The sequence below is a fragment of the Aulonocara sp. 'chitande type north' Nkhata Bay genome, linkage group LG4 (genome assembly GCF_057382095.1).
Source record: "Aulonocara sp. 'chitande type north' Nkhata Bay isolate Kocher_YH1m ecotype deep benthic linkage group LG4, A_spYH_male_GT1.1, whole genome shotgun sequence".
Taxonomy (NCBI): domain Eukaryota; kingdom Metazoa; phylum Chordata; class Actinopteri; order Cichliformes; family Cichlidae; genus Aulonocara; species Aulonocara sp. 'chitande type north' Nkhata Bay.
In genome coordinates, this window is record NC_141347.1 from 35672896 (window position 1) to 35688492 (window position 15597).

The following is a 15597-nucleotide window of genomic DNA, read 5'->3' on the forward strand; positions in this document are numbered from 1 at the left end:
GATTGCAATTTATGCACAATTACCGCGTATAAACGGGTAAAATATGCATTTGCCAATGTCATAAATAAAGTAAAACTTTATTTAGGAAATTCCAACCGGATGTATGAGTGCTTTGTTGCTGTGTTCCGGGGTCTATATCCCAACTTGGAAACAGGCGCTCGGCGAGAGCTACTGTGAATTTGATGTTGTTGTGGCACCAAAGCCTCAGAAAGACTATCGTTTATGTGATTTATGAGATGTCGCGTGACAGAAACGCGCGTGGTCGTCGTCGGTAAAGTCAGAGCGCTGGACAATGCTAACCGGTTAGCGCAAGGTGGTTGCTAGCTGGCTAAGGAAGTTAGCCAGTTAGCTAGCAATCCGCCTGCCGGAGGCTGTTCTCTTGTTTCGCGCATTTCAAGTCTGTTAACCGCCCTCACCAACTGCTTAACCTGTTCCTCGTCGAGAGCGTTAAGTCGGAGTTTCGCCAATGACGGATATAAAAGAGGAGAAACTTTACAAATCGTTGTGTAAAATGGGGAGTAGGCGGTGTTTCTCCTGAGCGGCTGATTTTCTGCCACTGCTGCTCTTTTGTTTTCACAAAGGAAGAGGAGCCGCATTTCTTTATCATTTTACACCACCTCGCATTTGGTGGTGGGAGAGTTTCTTTGATCTTTCTCTTATTTTTTTTCACTGTTGTAATGGCTCCTCACAAGCAGAGCCATCCGGTGGGCTTGGGCTCTGGAGGTAAACCCAATGGGTTGTACCACCACCAGCCGTCCTCCGCCTCGATGGCTGCAGCCAAGAAGCCCAACATGCAACTTATTCAAGCCGACCACGAGTTGTTCCTGCAGGCCTTCGAGAGTAAGTTACTGCTGTCATCGGGTTGCATGTATAAAGTGTTAATTTAAGCTTATAGGAAGCTTTCCCGCGGCCATGTGCATGCAGCGGTAGCAGGAGGAAGAGAGCTGACTTAATGCCGTACTTTTATTATTATCTACAAACCGGTACTGTACACAGTAATTCTAAGAGTAAATGTGTCCATTTACTCTTAACTGCATGTCCTGGAGGGTCATCACACTCAATGTTACATCCTGAAACTTGTGTCAGAGAGACCCAGACAAACCTAGTAATTAATATAGTCTCTGCTGTTGCTTTTTAACTTTCTCTTTCTGCAGGATTGTTGTTAACTTATTTATAATTCATAGTTCTAAGTTTTCATAATTCAGTAAATGTCAAAAACTGTGCTTCCAGATGTCTTTTTCTTTTTTTAAAACTTTGAACAGTCAGAGTAGCTGTGAAATGGAGAAAAATTCCTATTCTTGAAGGTTCAAGTGGCAAATGTGTGGTACTTTACTTGAAACGAAACTACGTGACGATGCACTGATACTGATATTTAAAATGGATCCATAGCATGTGTTTTGAAAATGGTCATACTTCCCCTTTTATGTCATAGCAAGTAAGAATGTTTTAAAGGTTTTTAGCTTCTAGTTACACCATATTTGGATATTCAGTCAACTCTGAACTGATGTGGCAGGGTAGATAAACTGAGGTAGTCGAAAAAAAAATATCACTGGGTATGTTGGTGCAGTTCTAGTGAATAATACATGAATTAATGTTCTGACATTTGGACTGTTTATTTGCAGAACCAACCCAAATCTACAGGTTTCTCCGCACAAGAAACTTGATAGCTGTAAGTTTTTAACTTCGTTAAACTTAACAGTTCAGATAGTCTCTACGTTTCATAAATTACTGATGTGTATTTAAAAAAACATTGTTTTTCTGCATTTCAGCCCATCTTTTTGCACAGGACACTCACTTACATGTCCCACAGAAACTCAAGGAATAACATCAAAAGGTAAAAACTCAGACTGTTAACAAGCTTTTTTGTTTTGTTTTTTTTTGTTTTTTGTTTTTTTTTACAATTTTAGCTATAATTTTTCTTTTCCTTTAATGCACCTCAATGTGATTCATGTGTAGATCTCGTGTTTTTTCAGCAAAAATTGTACTTGTCACTTTCTCGGGTTTTAAAGTTTATTGAAAAAGTTTGACTCTTAGAAAGAAGGTCAGTTGTTATCATGAGTGAGAGCTAACTGACACGTGGAGGCTGTCTCGATCAGTTAAAGCTGAGATAGAAGGTTTTTTCAGTTGAGCTGCTTTGCATACAGACTCTGCAGGGGAAGGAAAAAAAAGATCACGCTGATACACATGAGGCTGTCTGTGGTTCAGACGACACACCGAAGGATTGTATTGGATTACAAAGGGCATGTCACAACTTCTGTTATGTTGCAGGACATGCATTTTATTTTGCAGACCTCAATAAGTGTTTAAAATGGTGCAAGTGATAGCTGCAGCTGAGCTGCCTCCAAACGTCTCTCTGGTTTAGTTTGTGGTACTTTATTTAGCTTTTTGTTAGAGGGCAGATTAATCATGGATTTAGTGTTAAAGAAAGGAGCATAGAGATGAAGTTATTCAGCATTTAACTGAGACACCTATTAACACGTGACAGGTAATGTTGTATAAAGCACTGAGTGCTCAGGTAGAGTAGAAAAGTCATATGTGAGAACCAGTCCATTTACTATAATCTAACTTTAAAAGTTATATCATGTTAAGTTATGATTAAGCTGTTATTGTTGAATGTTTTGGGGTTTTTTGTTTAATGTGTTTGAGGTTTTTAACCCAATTTAATTGTTAAAAAGATGCTGTCACTTGTTATTTGTGTTTTAAGCTCTACTATGAGGTTAAACAGATTGTTTTCTGCTGGTTTTTGGATTTTTCTTCTCTCTTTGCATGACAGTAGTTTTCTCTTGTTGCTGTGGACTTGTTGGCTGTTAGAGAGAGTGTGTGTGTGTGTGTGTGTGTGTGTGTGTGTGTGTGTGTGTGTGTGTGTGTTCTTGATTTGAATTGGAGGTTTTGAACCAGGTGTCTGCTGCTGCTCAGCTCAGTTTCACTTTGCGCTGCAGTGGTGCATGCTTCAGTCACATGAAACGCAACTTGTGATTTGAGATGAAGAGACTCAGGGCCACACCACAGTTATTGACTGTTTTATTTAAAGCATTAATAACCAGAAGATAAGGAAGCAGGAAACCAGCAGGGTTGTTAAATGGTTGGATTATCAGAAACTGAAGTTCATGTAACTCCTTCTACACAGAGGTGATCTTTGGGTCTGCGCCCAGCTGAGTTTGCTGCAGAGAGAGAGACTGCAATAAAATGTTTGAGCAGGACACGGTTTCTCTTGTATGGCTTCTTGGAAAAGAAGGGGGTACACAGCCTGCCTTAAATGTACAGGGTCTCAGGTAATTTGGCTCATTTTGTGTGTTTAACCCTAAAGATACCAACCAGGCTGTTGTAGCTACTAAAACATGGGGTATAGTATCTACTGGAATTTTTAAGATGAGCATTAATGGAGCCCTTCTGTCATTTTCTCTGGTCATTAATGATGATTTAAATCATTATCGTAATAAGGATGTACAAAATTATACACGTTCCTGTTTAGGTTATAGTTATATTATTGTTACATATTTCCATGATTATAGAGAAAAATAAGATTCGAAGACTTACTACTGAACTAATCACATCTCTACAAAAAGTCAGTATTTATAGTTTAGACCCTTCTTCTTCATGACTTCTAAAATCGTTGGTAGCATGCTCAAGATCAGCTTCTGGGGCAAGTCTTATTATTGGTGATCCGTTCCTTCCTCCAGAGCTCCAAGTTGATCACAGGTTTGTAACTGATTATTGCTAAAAACTCAAACAATCACCAGCTTCTTCCAGCGATCCAGGAGGAGTTTGGTAAGAAGCTACACATCAAATTAACATTTCAACAGATCTTAATCCAATCGAAAATCTATGGGCAGACTTTAAAAGTGATTGGACAAGCAGGAGGCCACAGTCTGATAAACTTGGAGCTCTGATAAGGAACAAATGGATCAACATCAATCAGGAAAGGAAAACCCAAAGTTTCAATGTTTATGTCCTGTATACAGTTAAGATGCCAAATAATGGAAGAATTACCAACAAGTTGAAAGCCTATAAAGTTTCAGAAAACATTTAGTGCATCAGTCACTGAAAAGTTCTAAAGTAAATTTAAAAATCCATAGCAAGCCATATAAATGACTGAGCTCGTAAATGAAGTTGAAATTTCCTGTAAGCAGGAGCATTTCCATTAAAATAATAGCTTGAATGTTACAGTCCTGTAGCAGCAGTGTGGTGCTGGATGCTTGGCGGCGTATAGATGTTAATGGTTTTTGTAGTTCCCTCTGCAGCGGTCATTAAAATGAGACTGCTTGGGCCTGAAGACAGCCTACAGATGTGAAGGTTACCTCACAGCTGTTCTCAGTTACTTTGGCTCATTAGAGTACAGCTCAGGTTAAAGCTGGACAGGACTTTATTTATGTTAGCTCTCCAGAGTACATGCACTACAAAACTCAAACGGTGTGCAGCCATTATGAGCTGGGGGGACGTGCTTCTCTATTTAATTTTATTTAAGAACACATCAGGACTTGCCAGCGATGCTGACTTAAACTGGCAGTTGAATAAAATACTTTCAAGCAGACACACAAACCAAAACGTCAGAAACGTCGTCATCCTTCTGCTGATATTAATTCAATACCTAATACCTCTTATTGTGCGTTCACACCATTTAAGAGTTTTGTCAGCCACGTCGTTTAAAGTGCCTTTTCCCTCACTTCACTCGAGTCTAAAAGCTCAAAGACGAAAAGTTTATTTCAGCTTTTAAAGATCACTGACGGCCTTTACCCTTCTTCTTCTCCTCCTCTTCCTCCTCTTCCTCCTCTTCCTCCTCTTCTTCTTCTTCTTCTTCTTCTTCTTCTTCCTCCTTTTTAAAGGGCACCTACTCTGCTAATTTGTTTTCATTCTTGGACTGTTAAAACAGCTTTGCATGATTCACAGTTCAAAATAATCCTCCTTTATCTTACACTGAGCTTGGTGCAGTCTTCAGTGAATCCTCTGTCTGATAAAAAGCTTGCTTCCCACTTCCAACAGTTTTTTTTTTTAAATATATAAATATTATAAGATATTATCAACAAAACAGTTCAGTTTTAAATGAAGCATATTTCCGTTTGACAGTTGTTATTTACCAAAGGAAATGCAATTATTCAACTAAGTTTCACCTCTTATTTTTTCCTCTGGCTGTCCGTGACCCGTCAGTGTGGGCTGCAGCACCGTTTTAGAACAACTCCTTTTTGTTTATGTCACAAAACGCTGGTTCGTATGAACAGAAAATTAACGGCAGAAACCTCAACAATCAGATGATCTCCTGTGAGCAAGACTTGGAGAAGGTGGTGAGAAAGAACTCCATTTTGACAAGAACGAGACTCTGCCTCGCGTCCTACTTTTAGAAACTCCAGGAAACGCGTATAAGCCTGCACAGAGGTAAGTGCTGGTACTGTGTGGTCTTTGAGACAGGGCTGGGCGATATGAGGAAAACATAAAATCACAATGCTTTTTGGCTATATCGCGATACACGATTTATGTGTAACCAACCCTAACCCTGTTTAACTAAACTCAAAAAACAAAAGTTACTTTCAAACATATATTTTACTACATGAATAGAAACGCCTTATTTTAACCATTATCTTTAACCATCACTTGCCCACAGAGGTTTTCTCTAATGACGACACTGTCACAGTGAACCTCGTTCTGTGGTCAACACCAGACCTTTAACAAACAGAAGATCAAAGCAACAAAAGTACATCAAGCAAGATTTGATGAGAGAAAATAAAACGACTGAATTTAAAAAGGTGCTTTTTTGTGCTTATAACATGTACAAATTGTAAAATTAAAAAATATGATCACCTCAAATTACAAAAACAAAAGTCTAGACAGTGACTATAAAAACGACTGACCTAGAACAGTCACCGGTATCACAGCTCATTTATTTAACATTGACGTTGACAGGCAGCGGTTAAAACGGCCTTACCTTTGCATTGGATGACTTTTCAGCTGGTGGGATATTTTGTGGTACTTCTACTTTTTGCAGCATGTTTTGCAAATTACCGGATTTTGTTCGGCGTCATCCTCGTGGAATCCAAATGACAGCGAGTTTCATTCCCTCTCGTCTGAATCTGGTAGTATATAAGCGCCTGCTCAGCGCAGTGTGCTGGACAGAAAGTCACAGTGAATTACATACAGACAGCTTAATATTGTTTGGCAATTTATACTTGATGGTTACAATAAAGCCATTTTAACCATCGTACGCAGAAAAACACAGTGAATTCGATATATCGCCCACCCCTACTTTGAGATGTGATCGTTCAGGACTCTGAGTGTGAGGAGGAAGATTTTAAATGACAGAAGCTAATATTGAGAGGTGTCGTTAGCCCTTATAAGAAAAACGAGTCATTCAATCTGCCTGCAGCTGTATAACCCCGGGTGTAGTGTGCCGTAATCCAGATTACGTCCTTGTCCCGAGGACAAGAACCTGATCTTCCTCCAGAAACAAGACGTTTGCCACTGAGTTTCTGCATGTTTGGACTTTCAGTGGGCTGGTTGTACGATTGCTAACTGCTGCCGTTTGTCTCCATGTGCAGGAAAAATTACAAGGTTGACAATCTTCTGTTCAAAGTGGAGAAGATGAGAGGGGAACAGGAGACTCACAGGTAAGCGCTCAGTCCTGCAGGACTCTCTGCTTTCCATTCCAAGCTTCTAGAAAACATTTAGCTCGTTTTTGTTTATCAGGTGACAAAATATCAATAAAAAGTTCACCAGCTACATGTGGAGCGATCCCGCTGAGGTACATCCACACCTAAAAGCCCATTTTTAGCAGGAAAACAGTGCTGTAGCAAAAAGAGATTCTCAAGTTTCACATTTTTATTTATTTGATGCTGCTTTCTCTGGCACCAGAACGCCTCCTTTTATAGCTGCAAACTTCACAATGTTTGGTTTTAAAAATATCTCAGAACTTTTCCCCTCTTCTACAGCTTGGCCTCCAATCTTCAGCTCACCTTTACTGGCTTCTTCCATAAAGCTGGTACGTTTTTCCATATCGGCACTTTGTTTTATCGTTTCCACTGATCCCACTGTGACTAACAGGAAATCTTTTGTGTTGTTTGTTTACAGGAAAACTCTCTCAGGACAGCGAGAACGAGCAGAACTCGGTGTCTCTGGAGGTGCTCCTGGTCAAAGTCTGCCACAAGAAGAGGAAGGTGTGTGTCATGAATTTCCTCTGCTGGTTTTCTACAGCTTGCACGTCTAAATGAAACACACGAAGTTTCCTTTTCTTGCTTCCTGTGTAGGACGTGAGCTGTCCGGTGAAGCAGGTCCCCACGGGAAAGAAGCAAGTCCCTCTGAACCCAGACACGAGCGCCGGGGTCCAGGCCAAGCTGAGCTCCTACCCCTCCCTGCTGGTTCCCAGCAGCGAGTTTGAACCCAGCAACTCTCACATGGTCAAATCTTATTCGCTGCTCTTCAGAGTGTCACGACCCGGGCATCCACGAACACAGATCAACGGGCTTGCTAATGGCGAGATTCACCACAGCAGAGGTGGGCAGAGTGGGTTATTGGGTGGGTCTCATCTCTGCAGCTTTGCAAAAGCTTGACAGAGCAAGACAAACCAAGGACAAGAAAATGGGATTGTAGCAAAAAGCCAACTTGCTTTGTTTGTCATCCGATCATCCCCTGCAATGAAAAAGAAAACATGAACCAAACTATTGGAGAAAATCCTGATTTAGGCCGTAAACTGGGATAGTGAAAGGAAGCAGGATTTGACTTTGGTTTCAAACACCAATGAAGTTAAAGCACCCCTCACGTGAGTCCATGACAGTTTTGCCAGTACTGGTGGGAAACTGTCACAGGAAGTTGTTAACCAGTTACTAGTGTCAGTAGGGCTTAAATCATCAGGGGACAGGAAATGTGTCATATGTTTTGGTAACACACATTGAGACAACTTTGGTTGGATCCAATCAGAATAGCAGCGAGTAGAATTACGAGTTTAAACCAACTTCTTAGATGCCAAAGAGTCCTCCCTTTGCTTAACGACTTCAGATTTCTTATTGGTCTGCAGTGGAAATTATCAGATGTTGGGAGGTGAGACTGTTGTACGGCGAGTCTTGATGTAGTTCAGTGATGTTTCGAGTTCGTTTATAGCGGGTCCTTCAGACTTGATTCACTCAAAGTTTTTAGTTGACCCAGTTTAACTTGCAGAAGATTATTATGGCTGCTCTATCTATATCTATATTTCTTCAGCTGTTTGAACTTAAAAATTAAACACAGTCACCCTCGTAGCTCCACATCCGTGCAGAAAACGAGGGACGGTTTGGCGGAGCAGAGGTTCATGTCACCGTGTGTCTTTTTCAGACTTTTCAGAAGAAGCTGTGAACAGGAAAAGGAGGAGCTCTGCTCTCAGGGAGGAGGGAGAAACCACATTTGTAGCTCAGATGACAGTCTTTGATAAAAACAGGTGAAAGACACACACATACACTGACGCGCACACACAGTAGCACCTTTTGGCACAGGAAAGAAAAGGTGTCATTGCAGCGTTTGTGCAGCAGAAGTGAGAAGACGTTGTCGTGTACTTGCGTGCAGGCGTCTGCAGTTATTGGACGGCGAGTACGAGGTGTCCATGCAAGAGATGGAGGAGTGTCCCGTCGGTAAGAAGAGGGCGACCTGGGAGACCATCCTAGATGGAAAGGTGTGTGTTTGTGTGCGTGAACCAAGTAACCCTCAGTTCACACAGCTGATCTGTGTAGTGAAACCCCGTGTTTGCTGTTTTTGCAGCGTTTGCCTCCGTTTGAGAGTTTCTCTCAGGGTCCGACTCTGCAGTTCACACTGCGCTGGACCAGCGACTCCGCCGATCATTCCACCGCACCCGTGGCCAAACCGCTCGCCACCCGCAACTCCGAAACCAACCAGGACACCCGACCCAGCACCCTGAGAGCCACGCACGCACCAAGTGAGTGTAGCACAGATAATGTGTGCTGTGTTTCAGCACACGCGTCAAACTCGTGTTTCATGTTGATTATATCCAGGATGATCTAATATTTAGATTAAATTATGACGTGCTAGTAACCTGCATATGTTTGGCCCTTTTCCCAGTGTGGCCCTCAGTAAACTGACCTATAACATCAGCAGTGAAAGTGTTGCTGTTTTTCTTCTGCAGCTGTGAAAGAGTCGGTAAATACAGATGTTCAAACCAGAAGAGAACAAGTCTTATCTGAGCCTCGACAGAAACTACGAATCTTCTACCAGGTCAGTCCGTACCTGCTAACGCTGCCGTTTCTCCCACAGACTTCAGTCATTTCTGTGACCCTTAAATGTCATTGTGGATCTTTTTTTACACACATCTGTAATTTTTCTATGATGGATGGATACTTTGTTGATCCCACAAAGGATCCTTATGCCTGTTGTTACAGCAGGAGCAAGTGGTGAGGGCTTTATACTGTGACAGTGCAAAAACGTACACATGTGATAAGAAAACAAAGAAAATAAATAATAAAACTGATTTTAGGAAGAGTAAAAAGTAAGACTGAGAGTGCAAATCCCATTAATAGATAATATGTACACTGTACAAGAAGGAATAATACAGAAGTGTGTGTGAAATCTTACTGTGACAGAGTTTTATAGAGAACAGTAGGAATGATTTCATGAGCGTTACTCGAGGCAACCCACAGCCTCATTCAAAGGCTTTGCACAGCTGCTGTCTGTGCTGATGGATGATGGACACCTGATGGACATCTGCTGTCTGTAGTTTCTCCACTGCTTCGGCTCTCCCCCCGTGAAGAATCCAGTGAAAGAGAGACTGTGTGTTACAGATGGTTAGAAAAGTTGGACACTCACAGATTCAAGCGTGAGTGAACTGTATGAACGGAGCTCACTTCAATTTACAAAACAAATTTTCAGCCTGGCCTCGGAGGAAAACATGAAGTTATCACGAAAAGGCAAATTGTCCATGTTCGTTGACACAAAACGCAATTTTTATTTTGGCCAGCACGACTTTCTAATGCGCGTCAACGGGAAGTATATTTTCTGTCTGGGGCACATGTATATCCTACCAGTTAATGTCAGTCTACACCTGAGCACAGATGGGGTAAAAGATGTGGTATTTTTGTGTTGTTGCATTAGCATTAGAATTGGTAATCCCTTTTCTTGGGCGTCGGGAATCCCTGTGGTGCGTTTAGGTGAGATAAAATGACCCAAAAACCACCGATGAGGTGTGACAGCGAAACAAAGGAGTGCCGAGATCAAAGTGTGAGACACGGTGGGATTTATGAAGGCCGCTGCATGTCGATTCAGACCTCCGGAGAAGTGGCAACGGGATGTGAATTCCTCGTCAAAGATCAGCGAGTCTGTCGCTTCTCAGCAGCTGAGATCACACTCTGTTTCTTTCTTTCCTAGTTTCAATACAACAACAACACACGGCAGCAGACCGAGGCCAGGGATGACCTCCACTGTCCGTGGTGCACACTGAACTGCAGGAAGCTGTACAGTCTCGTCAAACACCTCAAACTGTCCCACTCCCGCTTCATCTTCAACTACATGGTGAGAGATGTACACCAGCTGTTGCTCTCATGTTTTGCACTGCCAGTTTGACCAAAGCTTTCCTACCAACCAAATTCCTGTTCTGTCAGACATGTTTCTTAGGTAAAAATGTCTTCGTGCAGATGTTGCCCAACATCAGCTTACCTGCTAACTTGGGTAGATTACTTGATATCTAGTGCAGTAGCCACATCTGCGTCAGTCAGAGCTAATGTTGGCTCTAGGAAAGGAAGAGAAGCACAGATATCCCCAGGAGCATAAATCCTTTGGATTCAAACAGTCGACACGCTGTTGGAGTCAACACGAGCATCGAGGAGCGTTTCATTTTTAAGTTCTATTACAACCTGATGAGCGTGCTCCACAAGGCTTAGAATCAAAGCTAAGAACAAATAAAATCAAAGATACCAGTACTTTAAAAACATCGTACAATGTAAAACTTGGGGGTATCATCAGTATTTCTTATTTAAATTCAGCACTGAGATCTTTTAACATATTGTCGAGCGTGTCCTTTAAATATGCATCTCTGATCTTTGGCAGCCCCATCCCAAAGGAGCAAAGATTGAGGTCTCTATCAACGAGTCTTACGATGGGTCGTATGCAGGAAATCCTCAGGACATCCACAGCCAGCCGGGCTTCGCCTTCAGCAGGAACGGCCCCGTGAAGAGAACCGCCGTCACCCACTTTCTGGTCTGCAGGTACCCCTCCAACTTCTCCTCTACCTTTATATTTATTTACATGCTGCCGAGGGCGACAGGAACTCCTGATCATCCTCTTCCTGTCCTCTCAGACCCAAGAGGACAAAGCCGAGCCTGTCTGAGTTTCTGGAGTCTGAGGATGGCGATCGGGAGGCGCAGAGGACGTACATCAGTGGACACAATCGCCTGTACTTCCACAGCGACAGCTGCCTGCCGCTGAGGCCCCAGGAGATGGAAGTGGACAGCGAGGACGAGAGGGACCCCGACTGGCTCAAAGAGAAGACTGTAAAGGTGAGCTCGAGCCAGACGAGCGAACACAGGAATGTTCCTGAGGAGGAAGAAGCCGGGTATAAAAACAGTAGAAAGCTTCATTGGATCGGTATTCGATATCAACACAGTTTGAACTGTAAAAAGTTTGATTGGTGTGTCCCGGCTCTCTGTCTGGGATAGGAAATTTAATAGTCATGAAAGGGAAAAATCCAGGATAACCCTGTTTCCATCTTCACCAAATTCAGAGAAACAAATACGCTTCCAATAATCAAACAGCGATATTGAAACATTTGCTTTCTCCTGCTTCTAAAAGGAGAACATTTGGAGAGTAAAACATTTCGGGTTGTTGTTCAGACGAAACAGCCGTTTTTGTTGAAGATGTCACTTTGATCTCGACTGTTTTCTCTGATCGTTAAAAACCTCTGAAGGATTCAGACGATTCAGCAGACGCTCGGGCTTCTCTCCTCCTGTGAACGGCTTCTGCTTCTCATGACTGTGTTAACTATGCTAACTTTTCCAGATTGGTGTGAGGGTAACAGAAGTCAGCGTGGACGTTTCTGCCGCTGGCCTATTGATGTCAACATTAAAGCTCCCCATGACTTAACAACCTGTGACTTAAAGCAGGTTTTATAATGAACGATAAAAAAGATTTCAACACACACACACCGTTTACAAATGGTTGTTGTGTTCTTGCGTTTCTTTGGTTGTTTTGGGGAGGTTTTCTTTTTCAAGTTTTCTCTGTGATGTTGGACTCCAACCTGCATAAACACTATAGACTGTATGTAAAAGATGGATGTAACCCCGTGGTTTGAAGAATGAAGCCAGTGCAGAGGTGTCTTAAATCTGCAGGGAGCGGCTCCTCTTAAATCTGATTTGTATAGAACTCTATGAGGAAAACGACCCTATTTTTAACTCGAGTTCTGACTTCAGTAAATGCTTTGCTGAAGAGTTTGTGGTCTCATTTAAAGTCTTTTTTTTTAAAAAAATACCAGAGGATGCGACACTCGCCTAAATCATAAATTTGAGGCTTCAAAATCGACCTCCATCTTTTATATACAGTCCATGCTAAACGCTAACTAGTGTGCTCTGATTGCAGCAAATCGAGGACTTCATGGACGTGAACGAGGGGGAGAAGGAGATCATGAAGCTGTGGAATCTGCACGTCATGAAGCGTGGGTATGTACTCGGCAAAGCTTTTATCAAACTGCAGAAGTTTTTTGGTTTATTTCAGGGTTTTTGTTTTTTAAACCTCACCTTATCCACTGGCGTCTTCCTCCCAGCTTCATCGCAGATAACCAGATGAACGAAGCGTGTCTGCTGTTTGCTGAACACCACGCCGCCTTCATCGTCAAACGCAACCTGTGCCGCAATTTCCTGCTCCATCTGATCAGCATGCATGACTTCAACCTGATCAGCACGCTGACCATCAACCAGGCCATGGCCCGGCTCTGCCTCATCCAGAGCCAGGCCACCCACAGAGACAAAGAGGAGGACGACGAAGAGGAGGAGGAGGAGGACTGGGAGACGGCCGCGGAGTCCCAGCCGGAGCCGGATCCTGACCCTGATCCCGATCTGACGGAGTTTAAAACCTGCAGTACCGAGACCGCCAACAGCTCCCTGGAGACTGGAAATCAACTGGTGGAGGACGGCGGCGAGAAGCCGCACGCCAAGCAGAAATTGTCCGGCTTCGGCTCGGTTTTAAAGTGACTGCTCGGCTGGAGCGCCACAAAGATTCCCGGACAGAGCGGGAAGACTGAGGCCTGAATCAGCAAACAGGTGTTAGACACACACGGGTTACTGCAGGGATTCTCAAAGGCAGGTTACACCAGGATCAAAATGAACTTCACATCCTGGAAGTTACACATTCAAATCGAAGAGACGCTTTATGGTTTCACAGTTCATCAACGCTGAGATCTTTGAATTATTTTTTAATTATTTTCATGTTTTTTCCATGTTGTTTGTCCTGTTTCTGTAAATGTTTGAGTGTTTAACTCTGAGCTGCTCCAGTTTTATTTCCAGCCTGACACAGCTGTGGAGTGAGCACAAAGCAGGTTCGGTCTTAGGGCTGGAGGTGCAGAAGACGGTCGTACGCCTTCTGCAGATGACGAGTTGCCTTCAAAAGAGGCGTCAACATTTCATGCAGCAGCTGCGAATTCAAACAGGAGGAGATGGGCCGTCTGCTCGGGACTGTTTTCAGCAGCGGAGTGATCCGTATTTGGTGCTCTCTTTGGTGCTACTTTGCCTCTCGAGACTCTTCGTTGGTGCCCTGAGTCATTTTGTGTTCACTCCATCGTTCAAACCTCATGTCAGTCTTCCTCAGAGTGAAGCATCAATCAGTGACCTTCCGGGCACCCTCAGCTCCGCCAAAGGTTTTCTTTTAGCAGGGAGTGTGTGCACATGCTCAGTAGTGTCACGGTTACGGCGTCTGATTGGGTGTCAAGAGTGTTGCTGCAAAAGGAAGTTTGACCAGTTATTATCAAGAAAGGTCAGGGTTGAACCGCTGATGGTCGGGAGGTGGCTGATCACAACTCGAGACGCCTGTTAGAGCCGTTGCTATCAGGTGATTTTACCTGGAGACGCCACAAAGTTCGTATTAACTGTTAATGAGACCGATGCTCAAAGCTAAGAGACTCTCTGCACTTGTGTTAGTCTTTTTTCTCTCCCCCATATGTATTGTTGTTGAGCCCCGCTCATGTGAAAATCATGTTCATAATAATTCTGCGAGTCAGAATATGAAGAAAATATATTTTTGCTCATACTGTGGAGCATTACCTTTCACTATCCGTGCAGCGAGCTCGAGGGATCTCGTAAGATCAAGGATGTTTTCCGTGTGATTCAGCTGCTTGTTAGCTCAAACACAACGAGACAAAAGTCTCCGAGCTTTCTTTGATCGGGTTAATCAGGAAGTTAATCCTCAGGTTGGGTTAATTTTTGGCATCCAGTGATCATGAAAACAAGATAATATTAAACAAATGGTTCGTTTTTGCTGCAATGCTCTGTGAAGACTTTTCCTTTGCAGGCGTTTTTCTCTCTTTTGCTGCTTTAGTTCAGCTCGAGCCGAGACAATGAAAACTGACTCCTAACAACAAGTTTTATCTGGAAGTAAAGGGTTTTCGCTGGATCGTTAAAGGTTCCAGCTTCGTCTGTGTCGGATCTGAGGGTTTATTGAACCTGTGACTCTGCTGTACTCGTGGGCACACCTCCCCTACAGTTATGTTTTTCTTTAAACTACTGGTGCTAAATGTTTTTACTCCTCAGTGCATCTCCTTTCTTACAACAGATCTCCACTGCCAGCTCTCCAACAACGAGAAGCATGTTTAGTTGTCTGTTTCGTTTTTTTAAAGCGACTCTCTTTTTCCTACAGTGCTGTTTTTACCATGCTCTGAGCCCAGGACAACAAAAAACACTCGCTGTGCAGCAAAACTGGACAAAAAAGCTCCTCAGAGCTCAGAGAGGCTTGGAAAGGCCACGTTCCTACTGTTGTAATCTAAAAAAAATTGATAACTATAGGGTTAAACTGTTTATGCAGGTGCTGGTTCCAGTTTCTTTAAAATAAGAAATTGCTGCTTTATTTTGAAATTATTATAAACTGAATAGTTTAAGTTTTGGACTGATACAAGTTTGGCTGGTCTGTTTTGTGTTTGTTTGTTTGTTTGTTTGTTTTCTTTCTTTTATTTGATCAATGAAATTGTTTAAAAAAAGAAAAAAAAAAGGGAAAGGAAACAAGAAAAGCCACTTATAAAACGAATGGTTCCACAGGGTTGTGATGTCGCTTTATGGTGTGGCGTTAATGCAATATAAATAATGTTGCTCCAACCAAAAAAAAACATGTTTTGATTAGGGGGGGAAAAAAACACCTGGAAGTCTAAAGTTGGCTGGAGGAGGTGATGGTGGATGGATCAAATCCAGGCCTTTCACACAGGACGTTTGGGGTTTGAGTCCACCATGATGTGAAAAGTTAGTACTGATTTATCACTTTTAGACCAAGCGACACACTCGGAGACTGAAATAAGTATGAAAATGTGCAGTTCCTGTAGCGACCACCAGAGGCTCCTGCAGTGAATCAGTCTATGTTAAAATGTCCAACTTTAATTTGTTTAAATAAACATGTTTTCAGCCAGATATAAAAAAAATAAATACATTTCTGGATGGTTTCTTCCTT

General features: G+C 42.6%; 1 protein-coding gene across 4 annotated transcripts; it reads left to right on the forward strand.

The window, feature by feature from the left end:
- The first annotated feature begins 101 nt into the window (after window positions 1–101).
- LOC147333179 (polycomb protein suz12-B-like) lies at window positions 102–15212 on the forward strand. Of its 4 annotated transcripts, none has more exons than XM_086290163.1 (16): window positions 102–840; window positions 1623–1669; window positions 1770–1834; window positions 6528–6596; window positions 6918–6967; window positions 7057–7142; window positions 7233–7479; window positions 8293–8395; window positions 8521–8626; window positions 8713–8887; window positions 9095–9183; window positions 10330–10473; window positions 11008–11165; window positions 11258–11456; window positions 12532–12611; window positions 12716–15212. In XM_086290163.1, the coding sequence occupies exons 1-16, from the start codon at window positions 678–680 to the stop codon at window positions 13140–13142; spliced, it is 2208 nt and encodes a 735-aa protein (XP_086146289.1). In that variant the 5' UTR covers window positions 102–677; the 3' UTR covers window positions 13143–15212. The 4 variants fall into 4 exon arrangements, with proteins under 4 accessions (XP_086146289.1, XP_086146293.1, XP_086146290.1 ...); XM_086290167.1 differs by having other exon boundaries at window positions 804–840; window positions 1770–5370; XM_086290164.1 differs by lacking the exon at window positions 102–840 and having other exon boundaries at window positions 3128–6596.
- The last annotated feature ends 385 nt before the right edge of the window (window positions 15213–15597 follow it).

What these genes read in the sequence shown, in the direction of transcription:
- LOC147333179 (XM_086290163.1), top strand. Translation starts at nt 678, where the DNA reads ATGGCTCCTCACAAGCAGAGCCATCCGGTGGGCTTGGGCTCTGGAGGT. An exon ending in TGGCTTCTTCCATAAAGCTG is followed by an intron (nt 6,968 to 7,056) that starts GTACGTTTTTCC and finishes GTTTGTTTACAG; the next exon opens with GAAAACTCTCTCAGGACAGC. An exon ending in AGACCATCCTAGATGGAAAG is followed by an intron (nt 8,627 to 8,712) that starts GTGTGTGTTTGT and finishes CTGTTTTTGCAG; the next exon opens with CGTTTGCCTCCGTTTGAGAG.